Genomic DNA, 18,402 nt, shown 5'->3' with positions numbered 1-18,402 from the left:
TGGATTTTATCGCTTCGGTTCAATATTAAAAGGTTAATCTAATTCTTTCCCCTCTTGCCAATAAAACACAAGTGAGAATTATTATATTGGCAAGCTTTCAAGGAGATGCAGAACACATTCTATTTGTCATCATCCTTAGCTTGGCTCGGTAATGAGATGGCACAAATCGTAACAGCATTTGAGACACGGCCAAAAAGATTCAGTTCCTACTTCAGTTTTTTTGGAAAGTGTGGTAATGACTGGAAGGCACATTTTGCTTAGAGGTGAGACAAACAACCTGTTAGCAAATAGCTCTGCTCCCCTGCATGGGAGGCAGAGCAGAACGGTGGTGGATGCGAATCTTCTTCATTAAATTTAACATCTGGTGATTCACTCAGATATGGTGTTAAAAAGGGTGAATTACGTTGACTAAATCAGCAGGCTTGGTCCCCCAGTGTGCCAACCAAACAGCCTCTCACAAAACCCTATTTGTTCCTTCAATGACTCGAGCTTGCCCACTTGTCTTGTTGTGCTGCACTTGTAACGCTCACCAATTCCATCTGTCTCCAGCTTCAGATAACGAGTGGGGGTTCTGTCATGTTTACACAATGAAACGGGAGGAGAGGGAGCAGAGGAGGAGGAGGAGCAGTGAGTTGTGATGACACCGAGTCAGCCTCCGCTGCTTTTTTTGTCAGGTGGTAGCAAGTTGTTGTTTAAAAGGATCTTAACGTGTTTTCGATCACATCATACACAAGAAGATCTCGACACACATAATTGAAACAGAAGTAAAAGCATGACCGCAAACCAGAGAAACAATGTGATACTGCAGGTGAACCTGTGCATCATAAGTGTGCATTATTGTATAATTAGAAATGGAATACAGATTATGTGAGCGATAAAGTGTGCTTTAATTCAACCTTTTATGGGTAAGCTTACATTTGGCTTAGATGTCCAAAATTAATTATGAAGCTATAATGAAATGCATTCAAGAACTAATATACTACTGTATATATTGTAATATACAATATATATATGTTTAGTGTATTATTGTGCTACTTTTCCCTTTCGTTTCTTATGTTTATATACATTTTTTTAAAATCTTTTCATTACTTTTTTTACTAAATATTTGTGTTATTTATTTAAATATTTTAATTATTTTTCTCACAAATGGCGCAGCATGAAACCTGATTTCCCCCAGGATAGATAAAGTCTTCTAAATCCCCAACACTTTCAATTAAATCTCATTGTCTTTTGTTGTCATGGAGATAGCTCAGTGCATGTTCATCACATGACTCAAGCATGGAACACTGGAACTACAAAACTACTGCCATGACAACTGAGCGGTTCCAACATTCCATGCTTGGATCACATGATGACAACTGAGATTTCTGCTGCGTTCACACCGGACGCGATGCGAATATTCGCTCGGGGGATACAACTACAATAACAAAATGAACATATTTCACCGTGATTAAAAATTGTAATACACGTTTCAAAATGATTCCGAAGTAACAACATACTGATACCAGTTAGTAAAAACCATGAATTAATGCTTTGACAAGTCTACAGACAAGACGGCAGGCGAAACACCTTTTAAAATGCTTGTTTTCTGAATTAAGATCGGATCGACCAGGCTAAGCTAACGTTGTATATGCTCCGTCCTGCTGTCCACACTCATAACAACGGCCTACAGACATAAATAAACCAGCGACTGTATTCCCCACAGTCTGTGTTTTGTACTTGTTTAACTTTTGTCCAGTTTCTGAACAGATATGAGGAGCTGTGAGCTCTGAGTGCTAACAGCTAACGGCTGATGTGGTTTTGCGGTTCTACGTCAGTGACGGCAGGCTGAGATCCTCACCGCGGATTGGCTACCGCGAGATCGCGTCACGGGAATTTGGCGCTCGGAGTTTAAAAAATTGCGCTCGAGCGGTTATCGCGGCCCCCTCCAATCGCGCCGCGACATTCGCATCAACCGCTTCATGCTCGCCGTCGGAGCTAATTCGCGTCCGTCCGCATCTCTGCATTGACTTTACATGTAATCGCGCCGCCCCCAAACATCGCATCGCGTCTGGTGTGAACGCAGCATTACAGATGTCAGTAGTTATATTTACTCTTTGCATGTAGTAAAGTATATATATTTTTTAATATAAATTGTACTTCTGGGTAGTTGATTTGTGGCTACATTTGAGATGATATGAAATAACAAATATGTACTCCTACACCCTTACAGTACATTGGGCTAAACGCTTCACACCACATTTAGCTATAAATCACTTTTATATCCAGCCGAGCTCAAACGCATGACAGTGATTTTCAGGCAGCGAGAGATAAGATAAGCCGTCCAGCCAATCATAGCATCCTAGATATAATGTGGCCGTACCACCTCCAGAAGCCCCATCAAAAGACTACAGTTCAAGATCATGGCAGAAGATGTCTCCTTCAGATGAGGCTCATGCACATCTCTGACCCAACATCCAGACCAAGCTCCAGGTCATAAAGCTACTCACTACTTCTTTACGAGCTCTTACTCAATAAGTTATTTGTACTTTACTTGAGTCAATACAATTCTAAAGAAGCAATACCTTTAATTGAGTACTATTTTTATTTACTCTAACCTTCACTGACTAGCACATTATGCTTGTGGCTGTCCTGTGGTATAGATCGCCCTGCACAGCATGATCACTCCGTTATGATTCACTGTTGTTCTCCCAGAGCTTTTTAATCTATTATTCACTTTCAGTTTGTCTCTGATTCAAGTGTTGAGGCGCTAATTATTTCTGAGGCTGTGCAGGAAGTTGTGTCAGGTACAAGCAGAAGGGCAGGAGATGAGTCGACTTTGAGACACTCGTTTGTCCAACCACAATCAGGTGCCTTGATATGAGGGCTGCAAGGTCTCTTTAATAACTTTCCGCCATCTGCTCAGGTGCCCAGAACACTTTTGTTTTTTTTCCCTTTGAGGTGTCAGCAACCCTTGGTGTGATGTGAACCAGCACTAATAATCAGGTGATGAATAGTTCAGTTGTAGCTCATGTTACAAAGACCAAAGATGCTGGCACTAGGCGTTCTTCCTATGATTAAAACAGGCTGTTTACTTTTCATTGCAGAGCAGCCATGTTGTGACAGTGTTGCACAGGAGATTCATGCATAGCACCGCTCTTTGTTGGTAATTAAAGATGAAAATATCATATCCCTCAAGCAGCTTTTGTAAAAAAAAATGTACTACTGCGTTGGTAAGTAAGTCACTTCTAGTTTAATAAAGCTCAGAGGCTGTTAATATTAAAATGCATTTGATTGCAATACATGTAAATATTACAACATTTCTTCCTCGCTGCCAGGCGGGTTGCAAAACTGTTGCAATGACACTCCTGTCACCAAGCTGCGGCCTTCAAACCGTCCTGCTTTGGATCAGTGAGCTCCAACACAACAAGGGGGCTTTCTTGTCCTCATTATTGACCACCACAAAACATACAAATGTATTATTTCAAGCGACAGGCCATTGTGCTGCCGCTGTCATCGTCTAACAGGAGAGGAGAAGATGACAGGAGAACACTGATTGTCAGTCATTTCTCTGCTCTTATAGTCTAATGACCACATACTCGGCAGGACCTGCTGCACCATGACAAGCTAATTAGCCAGTGAGACTAAGAGCAAATTATAATGACACTGTTAGCGCTGAGCTAATATGCTAGTGATGCACACGGGTGTTTTCTCCCCCTCTACTCTTCCCTCTATCTCTTGCGCCTTAACAATAGCGGGTTGGACACCAATTAAAAATGGAGTGCTCTCGGCACACTCAAGGCCCATGTCTGCGACTCTGTAAAGGCCAGGGCTCGGCTATTGTCTGAGGTATTCAGAGGAACAGATTTATTATTATTCCAATGTAGGCCACCTTCACCTTCCATTACAATGACAGCTGAACATGGAGAACATGCAGACTGGTATGAAAAATGAATTAGCAAAGATGAAATGTTCCTGCTGCAGATGCTACATACATTCATGTTGCCATTCTTCACAAACGAAGGGCACAGAGCTGAAATGGAATTATATTGTTTTCATTATGCTAGAATATTTTATTCATTATCGCTAAGGTTACTGTGCCCAAATGAGGGCTTTTAGACAAGAATTGGATTTTCAGTCCACAAATGAGAAGTTGGAAAAATGGATTACATTTGGTTGTAGCCCTGAAAACAACATGCCAATGGAAATTAGTAGTGATAAAAGGATAAATCGAGCTAACGTTATACACATTTAAGTCGATTAAAATGAGTACGCTAACTCACATTTCTTAGAAAAGTTGATTTTAAATATTTTAAAAAGGAAAATCATCATTTGACACTCAATTTGATGTGATAAACAACATGGAATCCAGTTCTTCGTGTATTGTTTGATAAACTATCTGATAACTAGCTGTAAAATTATTTCCTGCATAATTTCACTTGGAATGATTATGTTAATTATGTATTCAGTTCTTGCTTGAATGTAAACATATTCAGTTCTTGTTAAAATATATTTTTATAGCATTTCTATACATTTGTCTATCGTTGATTTGTCTTCACTCAAATAAACAAAACCATAACAAATGTTCAGCTGTAGCTGGAAATTGAGCTATCCAAAATTAATGGTCTAATGTTATAATGAGCCATCTAGATAAAAACCATCAAGGCTACCATTAGGTTAATCTTTTAACCTGTTACCTACAATCTACTGGCGATTGTAACCAATTAAGCACTAAATTACCTCATGAGATGGTTTTCTAGCACCTAATTATTCTGTTGCCGGCCTTTTATATAGCAGCAATGGGTCTTCAGCTAAATGTTACTTTAACAACCTGAGGAAACAGGCACAAAGTAATAACTATAATCCATTCAGACAAAGTTATGTACAGTATGAAATCCTGCATATGAGACCATCAAACTCAATTTAGAAATGACAACTTTTCAGTACAATAATGTCACGAAACTTCATTTCTATTTCCTGATTTCCAGCAAAAAAAGTCTCGTGTCTTTAGAGTCTTTTTTTAATCACACCCGAGGAGGTTGGAAGTTGCTGGAAGAGTAGACTGATAACAGTGACCCGAGTCGTTTGAAGAAACTACTCAAATACTTTTATTTCATAGCACCTATTATGTATTTCCCTTAAAAAGGCACAGAACATGTCACTCATGCACAATAAGGAAGATGTAGTAACCCTGAGATGGTTAAGTGGCTCCATTTGTACATTTTCTTTTTTCCCTTGGTTCCTTTTCTTTAAAAAATACTAAAGTCGTCTTAATGGGAATATAGTCTGATGTAATTTAGTTCATACAAATAGGGTACTGTCTAAACCTAATCATCAAAGTCTACAGGCTGAAGGTATTTAGATTAATTATCAGTTGAGTGATGGTCTGAGCGGAGGATATAATTTGCAATAATGACTAGCGCTCATTATTTCTCCTCCATTCAGGTCCTGAACTCTGTGAAAATCATTATGTGAGGGAAATCAGAATGAAGGGGCGCTCTTTAAACCCAAACCCTCGAGGTCTCATTTGCTAATAAAATTCACAGAGGTCACCACCGCAGAAAAGCACGGCTGCCGCTTCGGAAATGTCAATGAAGACAGGGCTATTCTCACTGTCTGCCACCAATCAAAAAATGCTCTCGCTGTGAGGGTTAGGCTGTTAATGTGAACAGCCGCGGCCTCCTCTCAATTTCCTAGAACTTTCCCTGTGTCCCTTTAAACATGAATGGACGCTGATAAAGTAACATGGAATAAGTTTGGGCTCTATAAAGAAAGAGCTGCCAGGATTCTCTGATGGTGTCAAACAGATTCACCCATAAACCATCCATCATGCGGACCCAATTCAGCCCTGTCTTTTTAGTCAGGTGGAACAACTGACCCTTATTATGTTCCCTGACAGCATCCTTTGTTACTGCGTGTCAATCAACAGCAATTCTTAATGGCTTAATATGTCATCTTAATATTCAGGACGCACTATTGGCGCTCCGCTACAATAAATGGGTCATATAATAGCCCATTTGTCTGATACAAACCCATTACACAACAGAGTGTTCATGCGAGTCACCTATAGCTGCATCATTAGCCTTAATTGTACGTACCATGCAAACTAATGGGAAAAGATACAGTATGCAAATATGTCCTCCATCATGAGTAAAGTGTGCCGTCATAATCCTGTTTATAGTAATGGATGCAATCCTGTTTGCTAACGCCACACAATACATGCTAAAATCGAAAAATCGCAGTCTCTCATCCCCAGGAATTAATTCACGGATTGATCAGACGTTATAATTTGCCGTTCCGTTTTGTCCCCTAATCCTATAATGGAGGACTCCTTAACCTCACAACCTTGCCAACACTGTGCAAGGTGTGATTTTCACACAAAATTTCGAATGGCTCAAAAAGCAATTAGCTTATTTTCAGACGATATTGCCCCTCCCTCCTCAAGAGCAAATCCCATCTTTTGCTGATGTGATTTAAATTCTGATTACATTTCTGACGTCCTTCAGTCAGTCGGTGTTCTCTCCCCACATATTTTAAGTGTCTATCCTTCTCCTCTTTCGTTTGAACAGCACATACAGAGCCGTAAACAATACTCGCTGTCCAGGTAAGCTTGAGGGGCTTTGAGAATTAATTACCTCGTGATTGAAATGATCAAAAAGGTGACCAGTTTGACTTTAAGAATGATCCCTTATCCATATGCAGCAGCCATACTTAAAGAAAGGTACCCTTCTGGGTTCAAGAGTGAGCTGCATTAGCATGAACGCATTGTGAACCCGAGAAGAAAGAACCAGATCGCTGTTACCCTATGAAGAACCTCATTCTGCCAATCCTTCACTATTGTCTATGTGTCATTATCGACCAGGGGCGTGCTGTCAGAACAAACACGCTACGCAACAAAAACATTCTACTTCTCTCCCACAACATATTTAGAGCAGACATTAACAGTTCAACAATAAGTCATTTAGCAGGAGCTGCTTCCGCCATTGTGTCGAGGATAATACAAAAAAACCTAATTAATCTCAGTTAGAAGACCTTCTTTCCCCTCCTCCTGCCATTATTCCCCAGAACGAGTCCCAGGGGATAGTCAGGGAGCAGCAGCCTACTGCTGGCACCATCCGTGACTCCATCCGAGGGGAGGCAGCCTCTGCACCAGCTAGGGCTCACTAAAAACACATTCCTTCTTTAAAGGCATCTGGACACCCCACGCAGCACCAAACTTCCCAACAAAGTCAGCTTCACCCATTCTTCTTTTACAATAATGCACCATGTTGGAGAACTTATAACAACAGAGGGCAGGATGGAAACCCAGAAATCAGTTCTTTGATTCACGCCTGGTAATTTCGCCCTCAAATAATTTGCATTCCAAGCCAACATCTGACATTTTGACAGAAGTGCGTCCAGCTCCTTTCTCCAAGGCTGAATGAGTGTTGTCTTGGCTCACATGTTTTTATTTTCATTGTCCAGGGCACATGAGGTTTGTTGGTAACAACGGGACTGACAGTGACAGCTCTGCCGGGGGTTACTCCAGTTGGCTCGGGAGGGGGGAACACACTGGGGAGAGCCCGAGCGGAGCCTCAGAACAGGGCTGAGCCACCCTAAAGGAGCCAAAGCATGCAATCAGGGCTGTGCGGATGGATAAACAAGACTACTCTCCGTCCAGACGTAGCAATTAGGTAGGGAGCGGATTGTCGTAAACAACCAAGAGTTTCATGCACCGCTTCTCTCTTCTTCGGGTGACCAGAGGGCTTGTTTTTCTTCGTTGCGTTTCATTTTGCTGCTTCCCTTTGAGTACTCTTTTATTTACACGTCATGTTGGAATTGGGCCATTTTGGTCTTTGGTTGCAATATTAGCCTTGCAGGATGAAGGAGAATCCTCAGATGGCTGACATCAAATTCTGCACAAGGCCTCTCATGACTCTGTTCTTTACACGTAGCACAATGAAACGGCACCTTTATTCAGGATGTTTTTCTATTGATTTCACTAGCCTCTGATACATGACTTAGCAAGCAGATAAAGGGGAGCAGCTTTCAAGTCTGAATGTTTTGAACCTCTAATAAAAAGGAAGGAGTCATACTATTTCATTATTAAGATTTTCTTTTCAAATAACTTGGATCAAGCCCAATACTTTATACTTACAACTTCTTCTCGGCTCTTAAAAAGGGACCCACTTATGCATTTGGGGTTTTTTACTTTCCTATGGCTTGTTATAGTTTTTTGTGCATGTAAATGGTCAGCAAAGGCTTACATTCCTTCGAGAGGGAGATCGAGCCACAATATTGTTATGGTTGGGAAAGATTGTGGTCATCATGTAGTTATTGTTAGGGCTGGAAAGCTAGAGCACTTGGTTATGGTGAGGGAAAGCTCATGGTAATGATTAATAAAAGTCTAACTTGAATTGTATGTCTGTTACAGAACACCAACTCCTCACACGTCATGCTATACCAACCGGATCTCTACATGTTTTCTTTCCACTTGACAGAACTCTGCTGCCCGGATCATCACCCGCACCAACTCATCCGACCACATCACCCCCATTCTCACTCAGCTACACTGGCTTCCTGTACGCTACCGTATTAACTACAAAAATCTTCTACTCACTTATAAAGCTCTCCATAACCTTGCCCCCATCACCGACCTCCTTCAGGAGTACACCCCCTCCGCTCTTCGTCCGTAGGACTTCTCACCGTCCCAAGCTCTCGCCTCAAAACCATGGGTGCTCGAGCTTTCAGCTGCTCGGCTCCCAGACTCTGGAACTCCCTGCCACTACATATCCGACAGTCTGATTCCATAACAACGTTCAAAACCCACCTGTCCAAACTGGCCTTTTCTTTATAAACTGTACCCTGTGTCCTTTTGTGTCCTTCTGTAGTCCATTTCCTGTTTGTCTTGTTTTACCCCGGCTGATATTTCACTAAATCCACTGTTTTAATTGTTCCCTATATTGCCCCTATGCCCTGTAAAGTGTCCTTGGGTGCTATGAAAGGTGCCCCCGCAAAAAAAGTATTATTAATAGGAGGTGATGTCAGGGATACTGTTCTCTAACTGTTTAACCTCTGGAAGGATTGGATTTGCCATGGAAACTCAGCCAGGTTTTAATCATAATTTAACACATTTACATTGACATTAAGAACAACCAAGAACTGCCTACAACCAATTTCAGAAGTGTTTGAGGTAGCAATGCCTTCTGTTCAGAACAATCTGTTCTGTGAGTATGATAAGGTCGTTTTGTCAAGATTCATAAGTACAGGTTGAGAGTGAGACAGCAATCAGAGGTGAGATAGCTTTTCCACCAGTGTGGCTTTCACCTAAATGCATTTTCACCCATCAACCCTCTCTCCAGTCGCCCTAAAACAATTTCAACCGTCAAGCACACTACATTTCACATCCCTTTCACTGCGGTCAAAGAGGAGAGATTACAATTTTACACGGCAGGTTGAGTGCTCACACTGAGAAATGGAGAAAGAGCTGCAACCTGTTAATTACGCACAATTCAAGTCGCACAGGAAAACAAGCCTATCTGAAGAGCACTCAGACGAGGAAGCCCAATCAGGGACACCTCTTAACCAGACACGGGATTTTAATCAGATATGTTAAATTTAGACCGTCGCACGAGGTGTTAATTTGTAGGTCAAGGCTTTCCCCGAATTTGCTGTAACCTTTGCCCAGCCTATGTGTCCGGACATTAATCAATTGCGATAGAAAAGAGCAGACACTTCCCCCTCCATGGAAAGTAATTTCTCTGGGGCGGTTCAACACGCATCATTCCGATGTACACACAAACAGGTCTGGGCACTGGCTGCTTAAAATTAGTGCGGGCCTGCTAATTAATTCCCCCTCTGTCACTGGGGGCGCTCGGTGCAATCTATCTGTGATGCAGCCTTTGTGAGATTAGGCGTCAGATAGAGTAGGAAAACAATATCCATTAGTTTGCAACGCTACCTTTGTTATAACACAACAAGAACGTCATTCCATTAGTCTAATTCCGTAGACACTTGCGGATATCCCTGCATTTCAAATCAGATGAAAGGCGATCAATGGAACATTAAAGAGACAAATTGTGTGCGACAGACACAAAATGCAGGGAAAGCATTTGAATGAATTTCAATACGTGAACGACAAAAACGACTTCTTTAATTAAAATGGATCTTTGTATTTTGAAATCAAAGGATGCTTTGTCTCTGGTTATGTGACTGTACAATAGATCCTGTGGTTTTTACTCAGGTAGAAAGAAGTTGCTTGAATATAATGTAGAAATTCTAGAGTATAATGTAGAAGCATTAGTAATAGTAGTAGATGTCCGTAAAAGCTACAATCAATATTTATTAGTCTTTGACACTAAATTGTTTGGATGCAGCCTTATAGTATATTTCATTTATATGGAGCCCTTAGCCTAGCCTAATTAGAAAAATGTCTCGTGTAAACGTCACATCATTAGATTGAACTGGCCATTCGGTGATGCATTTCATTCAGTGAAAACTATATGTAAAAGATAAGTGTTATGCAAATGCTTTGTCAAATTAGTTTCCTGTTGGGAATATTGATAGAAATTGTGCGTGTAGCTCGCCTACTTGAGCCAAGGAATATTTACTTTATTTCAGAGGTCTTTATCATAGTGAATGTCTTGGTGGATGCCGTGTAACAATGACGAGTAGCTTAGCTTTGTACGATCAGTAAAAATGTATGTCTGATATGTAGTTCCTCATTGGCATGGATACCTTTAACAACTGATTTGATTCCTATTATACAAAATGTAATAATGCACATTTATATAGCAACTTTCATAACATTGAACAAGAGAAAAAATAGTTATTAAAAACAAAGGTATTAAAAACAGACATGAAAACTTTCAAACAAGTATTAGAAAGGGAAAATAAATATGAGACCAGAAATAGATGGAATTAATTAAAAGCAATATCATAAAAGTGTTTTTAACTCTTATATCAATATAATGTTTGTCTTATTTCTAATTATTTGCATGAAAATCATATACTTTAAAAGAATATATATTAAATATATAAATATGTATTAAGAAAACACCAAAAAGCTGCTTCACCATTAATTTTGCAATACATTGTTAGTTAATTGAGCAAGCCAGCAACTAAAGGAGCAGTTTCAGACATGATCAAATAAGCTGTAGGTAAGGAATGAAGTTACTAAAACATTAATGACCTCAAAACAAGCAAAAATACATTTAAAATCAATTGTAAACATTACGGGTAGCAAGTGCAAGGACCCTAGTATCCTACTGGTGTGATACAATATTTATTTATTTGAAAATATTCTGTGCAGAATGCTGATTCTTACACAAAAGAATCAATGTCATATGTGCAGACTACTGCAGGATGCATTCTCTATACGAGGATGGAAATATTAGCTCTACTATACACAGCCAGTGTCATGGTCCTTACCTGAGGGCAGCCATGGATCTGATGAAGGCTTCTCTCTGGTATTGGCCTGCTCCCAGTCGAGGTCATCGTCTCTGCCTTGGCTGTACCCACATGCTGCTAGCGGCTTCTCAAAGTTACAATCACCTGAGACAAAAGGGAAGAATTGTATATGGTTATACAGTTTTTCCATTAACTTGCTGTTCAACTGAATGAATATATAAATTCAATTCTACCCTTTTTTTTTGTATCCAACGGTATTCATAATACAATATGCCAGACAATGAGATGCTTTTAAGTGAGACAGAGTGAAGGATTACTTTAGTAGGCGAGGCACAACATACATTACCATCATTAGCAACACGGCAGTCCAATTTCACAATGACAAGTATGAAGTGTCTAAACTCTATCATCGTTAGGGATTATGTTCCAAAACTGCACCACCATCAGGGATAAATTGATTTATTTTCATTGCCGGCCACAGAACTTTGCTGTTCATGCGCCCTTACTCCACAGAGCCACTAATCCTTTTTACAGCTGCTTGCAAAATGACAGCAAGCAACCATTAGGCCCAGGCTTCAACCAGGCTCGGCGTGTGATAGATTAATACAAATACTCTTTTATTCCTCGCACCTTAAAAGGCCACACAGAGAATGTGAGGGTTGAGCTTCCCCACCCCCACCCCCCCCACCCCAAAGTGCTTTTCAATCCACTCATAAATCTACAAAAAAGGCATGTCAGAACAATATGTGGCAAGAAAGAAGTTCATACCGAGTAAAAAATGAGAAGCATAAAGGTGGTTCTGACACAGGGAGAGGTTGTTCTCAGAGCACGCAGAGAAGAATTGGATGAAAAAATATTATGCTGTGTCAGATACGGGATGTCATTGGTTCGTTGTTTATAACAGATGTACTGATTATTATCCTGCTTCTTGCCAGAATCCAAATGTTAAATCTGAAAGTGTTTGCTTGTGCATTGCTAATAAGTTTCTAAACACAGATGACATACAAATTGCATTGCCCGTGGGAAAGTTCCTTGAGCCAGAATCCATGCCAGGCCAAAACCAATATCTCATCTCTTACAAGCTCCCTCTGACATTCTGCTGCAAAGGCTACGAGCTGGGGTTTTTGTTTTCCCATTTATCTCCCTGGTGACATTTACAGTACACGTGCAAATGAGTGGCCAAACGAGAGGAACACAGGATAATTAATATCCAGCTCCATAGGGCAGCTGCTGATGATATATTTGCTGCTTTGTCTATTTTTTGAGGGGGTGGAAGAATGGAAAAAGGGAGTGATTGCTAAAGTAGCACGAGGAAAAGGTTGAGATATTGTGGAGAGGTTATCCAGAAATCCATTGCACATTACAGTTACAATCTTACCAAAGCAACTTGTTAGGATGAGAAGCTAGTTATCTGCAAGCTAGGTTTCCCGCAGTGTCAAACATCAGAGCTAACTCGTAAAAGCGAACAAAGTCATAAAAACAAACCAAAAAAAGGGAGACGTTATTCACGAGAGATGAGCACATCAAACCAGAACAAAAATACTTACCTGAACAAAAGTTCAGACTCCAAGAGACATTTCCCTGTGGCTCTGTTTAAACTAAAGATGTTGTTTTGCTAATGTGTTAGCCAGAGTTGTTATGGTTGTGGGTGTGTGAGTTGCAAACTGTCAAGTTGTCAAAAACACTGAGTTTTCAGATTAACTCTGTAACACAATGTGTTGTTGCTCTCAGCTATCTGTAATTTCAAAAACATTTAAAGCTAATTAGCAAACAACAGTTAGAAATCCTGTCACAGTAGATAAAGCCCAGGTGTACATCATTTACTAAATTATGATAAGTCTTCTAGGAAAAGGCTTATGGTTGAACTAACACAGCACTCTCTTCATAATCTGCTTTCTGCATATTTTTTATTGCGATGACACTTTTTCAGGTAACATTTTGAAAGCATGACTTCTACTTGAAGCCTATCTGTGCATTGTGGTATTGGCACTTTACCTTTTTTCATAAAAACATAATCACAGTGGGTTTCCCTCTGTATACGCGTTCCCTTTGAGCCATTATGCTAAGCTCATTAAAATAATTTAACAGCTGTTAAATGCTATTTTATGATATTGTGAGTTCGTTCATTCTGTAGAAGCAGTTAAGCAAGAGATCCATCTAGAACACATGTCAAACTCAAGGCCCGGGGGCCAAATCAGGCCCTTGGTGGATTTAATTTCGGCCCACAGGATAATTTTTTATTATTATTAGGTCTGGCCCGCCGGTATATTGCACGCACACCTTCACTCAATCCTGAGGAGTTCCTCAGCTCAGAGCCTGAGCCCAAACATTGATGAACTTGCACCCGAGATGAGATGCCAAGTATCTGGCTTGAACTAGCATCAGAGAGCAGCACTCTCAGTTTACATGGATGTTTCCTTCTGCACTTTGTTTCTTGAGACAACAGGGCAGGTTTGGTTTGTTCTTTGAGGGAAATAGTTTTGTTGAAGCTGTTGTTGGCCTGTGGAAAAATGTAATCATAAGAAATAACTCTGGAAAAGCTGCAGATGGAGCCATAAGAAATTAATGCAACTGATTATTTAATGTTTAATGTTGTTTTTATAGGCAATAATTTAAGCTTTGTTAGTTCCAGGTTTAATATGTGCAATAAGTTCATTTCAATACGTTTTGCAATAAACATTGAGCCAGTCCGGCCCTCGACTAACCATTTTCTAATTTTGGCCCACTGTGTATTTGAGTGTGACACCCCTGACCTAGAAGGATAGCGTGTAGCTTTTCTCTGCACATTTTCTTTGATTAAATGTCCAACACTACATAGGAAACCCTCATGATCAACCTTCTTCATTTACATGTCCTCAAAATGCTCTTTAGATCAAACCTTTCAGTTGGAGCTGTTTGTGACAACCACCACAAGTACATTGGTGGCTGTCCTCCACTTCCCTTGAGTGACTGTGTGAAACTCTAAGAACATGAAGAGGGTGCCAAAAAAGAGCATGTACTTCATCTTTTCTCCCTAAATAAATAAAAATGTTTTCGTTGCCGAGCTGCAACTTGGACAACATTAACATGAGTCTTTGGCTGCAGCGTCACAGGGACTGGCTGAGTTCCATCAATATTTTTACTCAATAGTTCCAAGATCCTTTGCCCCGAGCCGCCCACCTTCTTTCTCACAGCATGCCTGAGCTCAAATGAACTCAAAGAGGTGGCTTTTATTATTGGTGTTTGATATTCAAATCGATGGCATTGGCGAGAAGCGAAATGCATTCCGAGTCAGTGGGTGATGGGAGTGGGAAAAGGAATTTGAACACAGTGGGCACAAGCCTTCAAAAGATGCACTTACCAGAGCCCAGTCGTTGTTTAATTCTTTTTTTAATATCCACTTAGTGTTGAAAATAAAAATCAGGAAAATGACAATGTTGAGGTTTCAGTTCATCCTTTTGAGATAGATCTGTTCTATTATTGATTGTGTTGTTGCTCAGTTTAACTATAACTATATTGCTATTATGCAAAGATGTTATTTCACTGCTCAACTAGTTCAACCTGCAAATAATATCTAATCTAAAATTATCTCATTTTAAACAGACCAATTAATTAATTAAAGTCCATCTTTTTATGCGTTTTTTTCAAACCACTTCTGACACTTCTTAAAATCATATCATTACCATATGCTAGTTAGGATTAACTAGCACATGCTTTCAGTTAGAACATTTTGTATTCATCACAGGTGCTAATATGTCTGTTTTAAGAATCTGACAGACTTCTCTGAAGACCTTTCTCCAAACCAAATGTAAGAAACAACAAAAGGGAGATTTGGCTATTGAGGCCCTATGCTTTCTTATTGATTCCCTATGGATCTTGTATTGGAAGCAGTGGGTGAAAATCCATACTACTTTTTTATCGACAATACAGAAATACAATTGGCATTCAATGCTCAAGTTAACTATTTTGACCATTAAAACAGGATAACGGGGTGAAGAGGCAATTCATCAATATGCAGTGATTTGATTGTAACAATAAACACTTGGTATAAGACTTCATAATTGGGAGGTTCTCCAATAACGCCTGCAACTTGTTATTGATCTGCTGTAAAACTGTTCTTCCCCAAGGTTAACTAAAAGCATCTTGTTTAACAGAGATTTCACAGCATCATAAGCTTTCTCAAATGTTTGACTTCATGATTGTGAGTGCCAAAAGAAAATTGTATCGCTGATCACATGTTGCATGCCATCAAAACCAACTGCTGCTTCCGAGTGAAGAGATTGTACACATGCATGCAGATGAATGCATCAATCAATAGCAACATAATAGCCCTCCTCTCGGTAGGAGGTTTATATCGCTGCCAGTGTGTGGCATAACCCCCATATAATCAGCCACGACAGCTTCTGAAATAGATATCCCAACGAGGGGCTGCCAACTCTCAGAAGGAGATTTAACTTTCAATAAAAGCATCTATGAGGTGTGGGTAGTCTGGGACCACAGATGAATGTGCTCCACCCTGTCAACATCCCCCTTTCAAGAGAAGCAGGCAGCTTGAAGCTAAAAAAGGTGGCCCTGGATATGTCATGGAACAATTTATTCCTGAGCGAGAACACACAATAGTCTTTATATTCTCACGCAGAGTGCATTTCAAAGAAATCTATCCATCTTTTCCTGGACTGAGCCAGGGGCCGGAATCAATAACTCAACCCTTCAATGCTGGAGCCAATTTCTCCTAAAGATTTTCAAGTCAGACTTAAAAGGCCTTTTGTTATTGTACCTGTAACAAAAGTAAACTTTGAGCATTAAAAGCTGTGTGTGTGCAATTGTGTGTGCAAACATTTGTTACTGTAGGGGAGTGCTATTCACGCAGTCGTCTCTGAATGCCGGTGAGGGAAGGATTGTGATGTTGGAAATAGAAAATTGAAGAGGTTGAGGGGTAAGAGATTAAATGGAAAATAAAGTGTTTTGAAAATGTTACGAGTAGAGCTCCTTGGTGAGTTTGTAACTGGCATTGACCACTTGTGTTTCGCAGCAGTTTTGTTTTTCGCTAATTGTAATGTTCTCTTCTCTTTCTGGTCCTCGACTTTATGTGTAATTTGGTTCATTTCTTGTTTTAAAGTAATAAGAATAGGAAGTAATACAAAATGTTGGAGAATAAGAGAAGATCAATATCTCTCTTGTATCGAGCTAGTTAGCTTAGCATCGCATATCAACTAAAAGAGTGTAAGGTTAGCCTGGCTCTGACTGAACGTAACAAAATCCTGCTACCAGCGGCCATAAACAATGTGTGTTGTAACTCTTTTTTTTTTGCCAAACAAATTGATGTGCAACAATGAAAATTGGTGGTTTATTGGGTTCTCTTCAACAGGCTGAATGTGCAGTGACTTTTCTGGAGTCCTTTAATCTCTGGGAGGTTTCAAGGCAACCTGCAAAGACTAGGAATTCAATATCAACCTTTGTGTATAAGTGTATATACAGCAAGTGTATTACCAAAATGTTTAACTACCTTTAAGCTTCATTTTTTTGCATTTGTTTGAAATGACATGATGCAAAGTAAGAAGACTGGAAAGTACAGAACAAAAAACGTAGGACTTTGCCAGTTCAGAACATAGTTGGCCCCTAAAGCCTCCAGGGAACCTGAATGATAATGACCAGCTTCTATATAATTATTGGTTATTCTCAACCCAGTCATTTTGAGAAAGTTACAAAGCAAGTAAATGAACAAAATGACCATTAGTGTGGTGTGTGCTTTAGCTCTTACGGCATCAGATAGAATTTCTTTCCAGTAAAGAAACTGAGCCCTTTTCCAGCATTGACACCACTTCAGTCCCAGTGGCAGATATCATTGCTGCAAGACCTCCTTAGCCCCTCTGCCAATTCTGCAATTACCAGCCTTCCAACCTGTTCTGTCTGGCTAGGAAATCGCAGGTCTGCTCTTTGCTCCAATCTCCCTCAATGTCTCCACTTGTTTTAACAAACATCTTGTCTGCTGGCCTCCCCGCAGACTGAAACCACAAGGCAATCTTGGGTAATTTAAAACCGATGTCGACTATCTCCCTCCACCACCGCCAGTTTAGAGCTTCAGAATCCTGCAGCTAAGCCCCTTAGGGACTGATAGGTCTTTTCACTCTGGCCCTATTTCAGTTATCTATTGGCAGCTCCTGCCAAGACCCATCTCTGCACTGAATTGCATGTATATATACACTATCTGTTTGGGGACTTTGAACTGAGGGAAGGGATTTAGACAATCAATCTCAATATCATTATCAATCTCGTCTTGCTGTTCACCGCATTGATTCAAAGGGATAATAAAGAAGTTGGAGTGAAGATTTCCACTGATAATCTGCCTGGCTGAGACTTGCACTTGTCAGCAATGTTATGCAAAACAAAACAGACAAATCACATCTTGTGTGACAGAATACATGATCAGAACAAAAAGGGAACATTGCATGTGTTCGGTGAAACCCCAGACTGTATACAACAACTGTGGAAGATGTCTAATAATTTATAAAGCTATGACGATTGTGCCAAGATTCATTATTTGAAAAAAACCTTTGGTACGACTTGTAGCTCCAAACCATCTCATTATAAAAGCCTCTTTGCCTTTCCTTTTTGTCCTGTCAACCAAATAAAAAAATTGATGAATGTGCTGTACACCCGGAGTACAACATAGCTCCTGATCAAACCCACCCTTGTGCATGGTTAGATGTATATTGAAGATGACAGGCAGCCTTCTCTTTAGATATGCTAAACTTTGACGGATGATTTTCAAGCTATGTGTGCCAGAACAGGGCTTGACGTTCTCTTCCACTGCGCCTGTCAAGAACTTCCAGTAAATGACTTCAAATCCATCTCCATTCTGTCTAACCTGCCAGGCACCAATTAATAGAAAGATGGATTCTAACTCGGAGACACGGAAGACTCTCATTGTCATTTTTCTCTAAGCAATAAAAATGAGGCCTTCAGGTCCGTCTGCAGAGACATATCCTGTGGCGATAACACTGGGAAGTGTGCTAATTATTCTTTTAGCAGAAGTCCATTTTGAATCACAGCTTA

General features: G+C 40.2%; 1 protein-coding gene across 4 annotated transcripts in view; it reads right to left on the bottom strand.

The window, feature by feature from the left end:
* The window catches only part of ptprma (protein tyrosine phosphatase receptor type Ma), a 139,156-nt gene that overhangs the window by 92,163 nt on the left and 28,591 nt on the right, over positions 1-18,402 (bottom strand). For all 4 annotated transcript variants that reach the window (XM_079648547.1, XM_079648549.1, XM_079648550.1 and 1 more), the window contains exon 2: positions 11,389-11,511. In XM_079648547.1, coding sequence (XP_079504673.1) covers positions 11,389-11,511 — 123 coding nt within the window. The remainder of the gene's footprint in view (positions 1-11,388; positions 11,512-18,402) is intronic.

Source organism: Notothenia rossii, assembly GCF_949606895.1.
Source record: "Notothenia rossii genome assembly, chromosome: 9".
Classification (NCBI taxonomy): domain Eukaryota; kingdom Metazoa; phylum Chordata; class Actinopteri; order Perciformes; family Nototheniidae; genus Notothenia; species Notothenia rossii.
The sequence above is the reverse complement of the archived record's forward strand: the minus strand, read 5'-3'. Positions and strand labels throughout refer to the sequence as shown.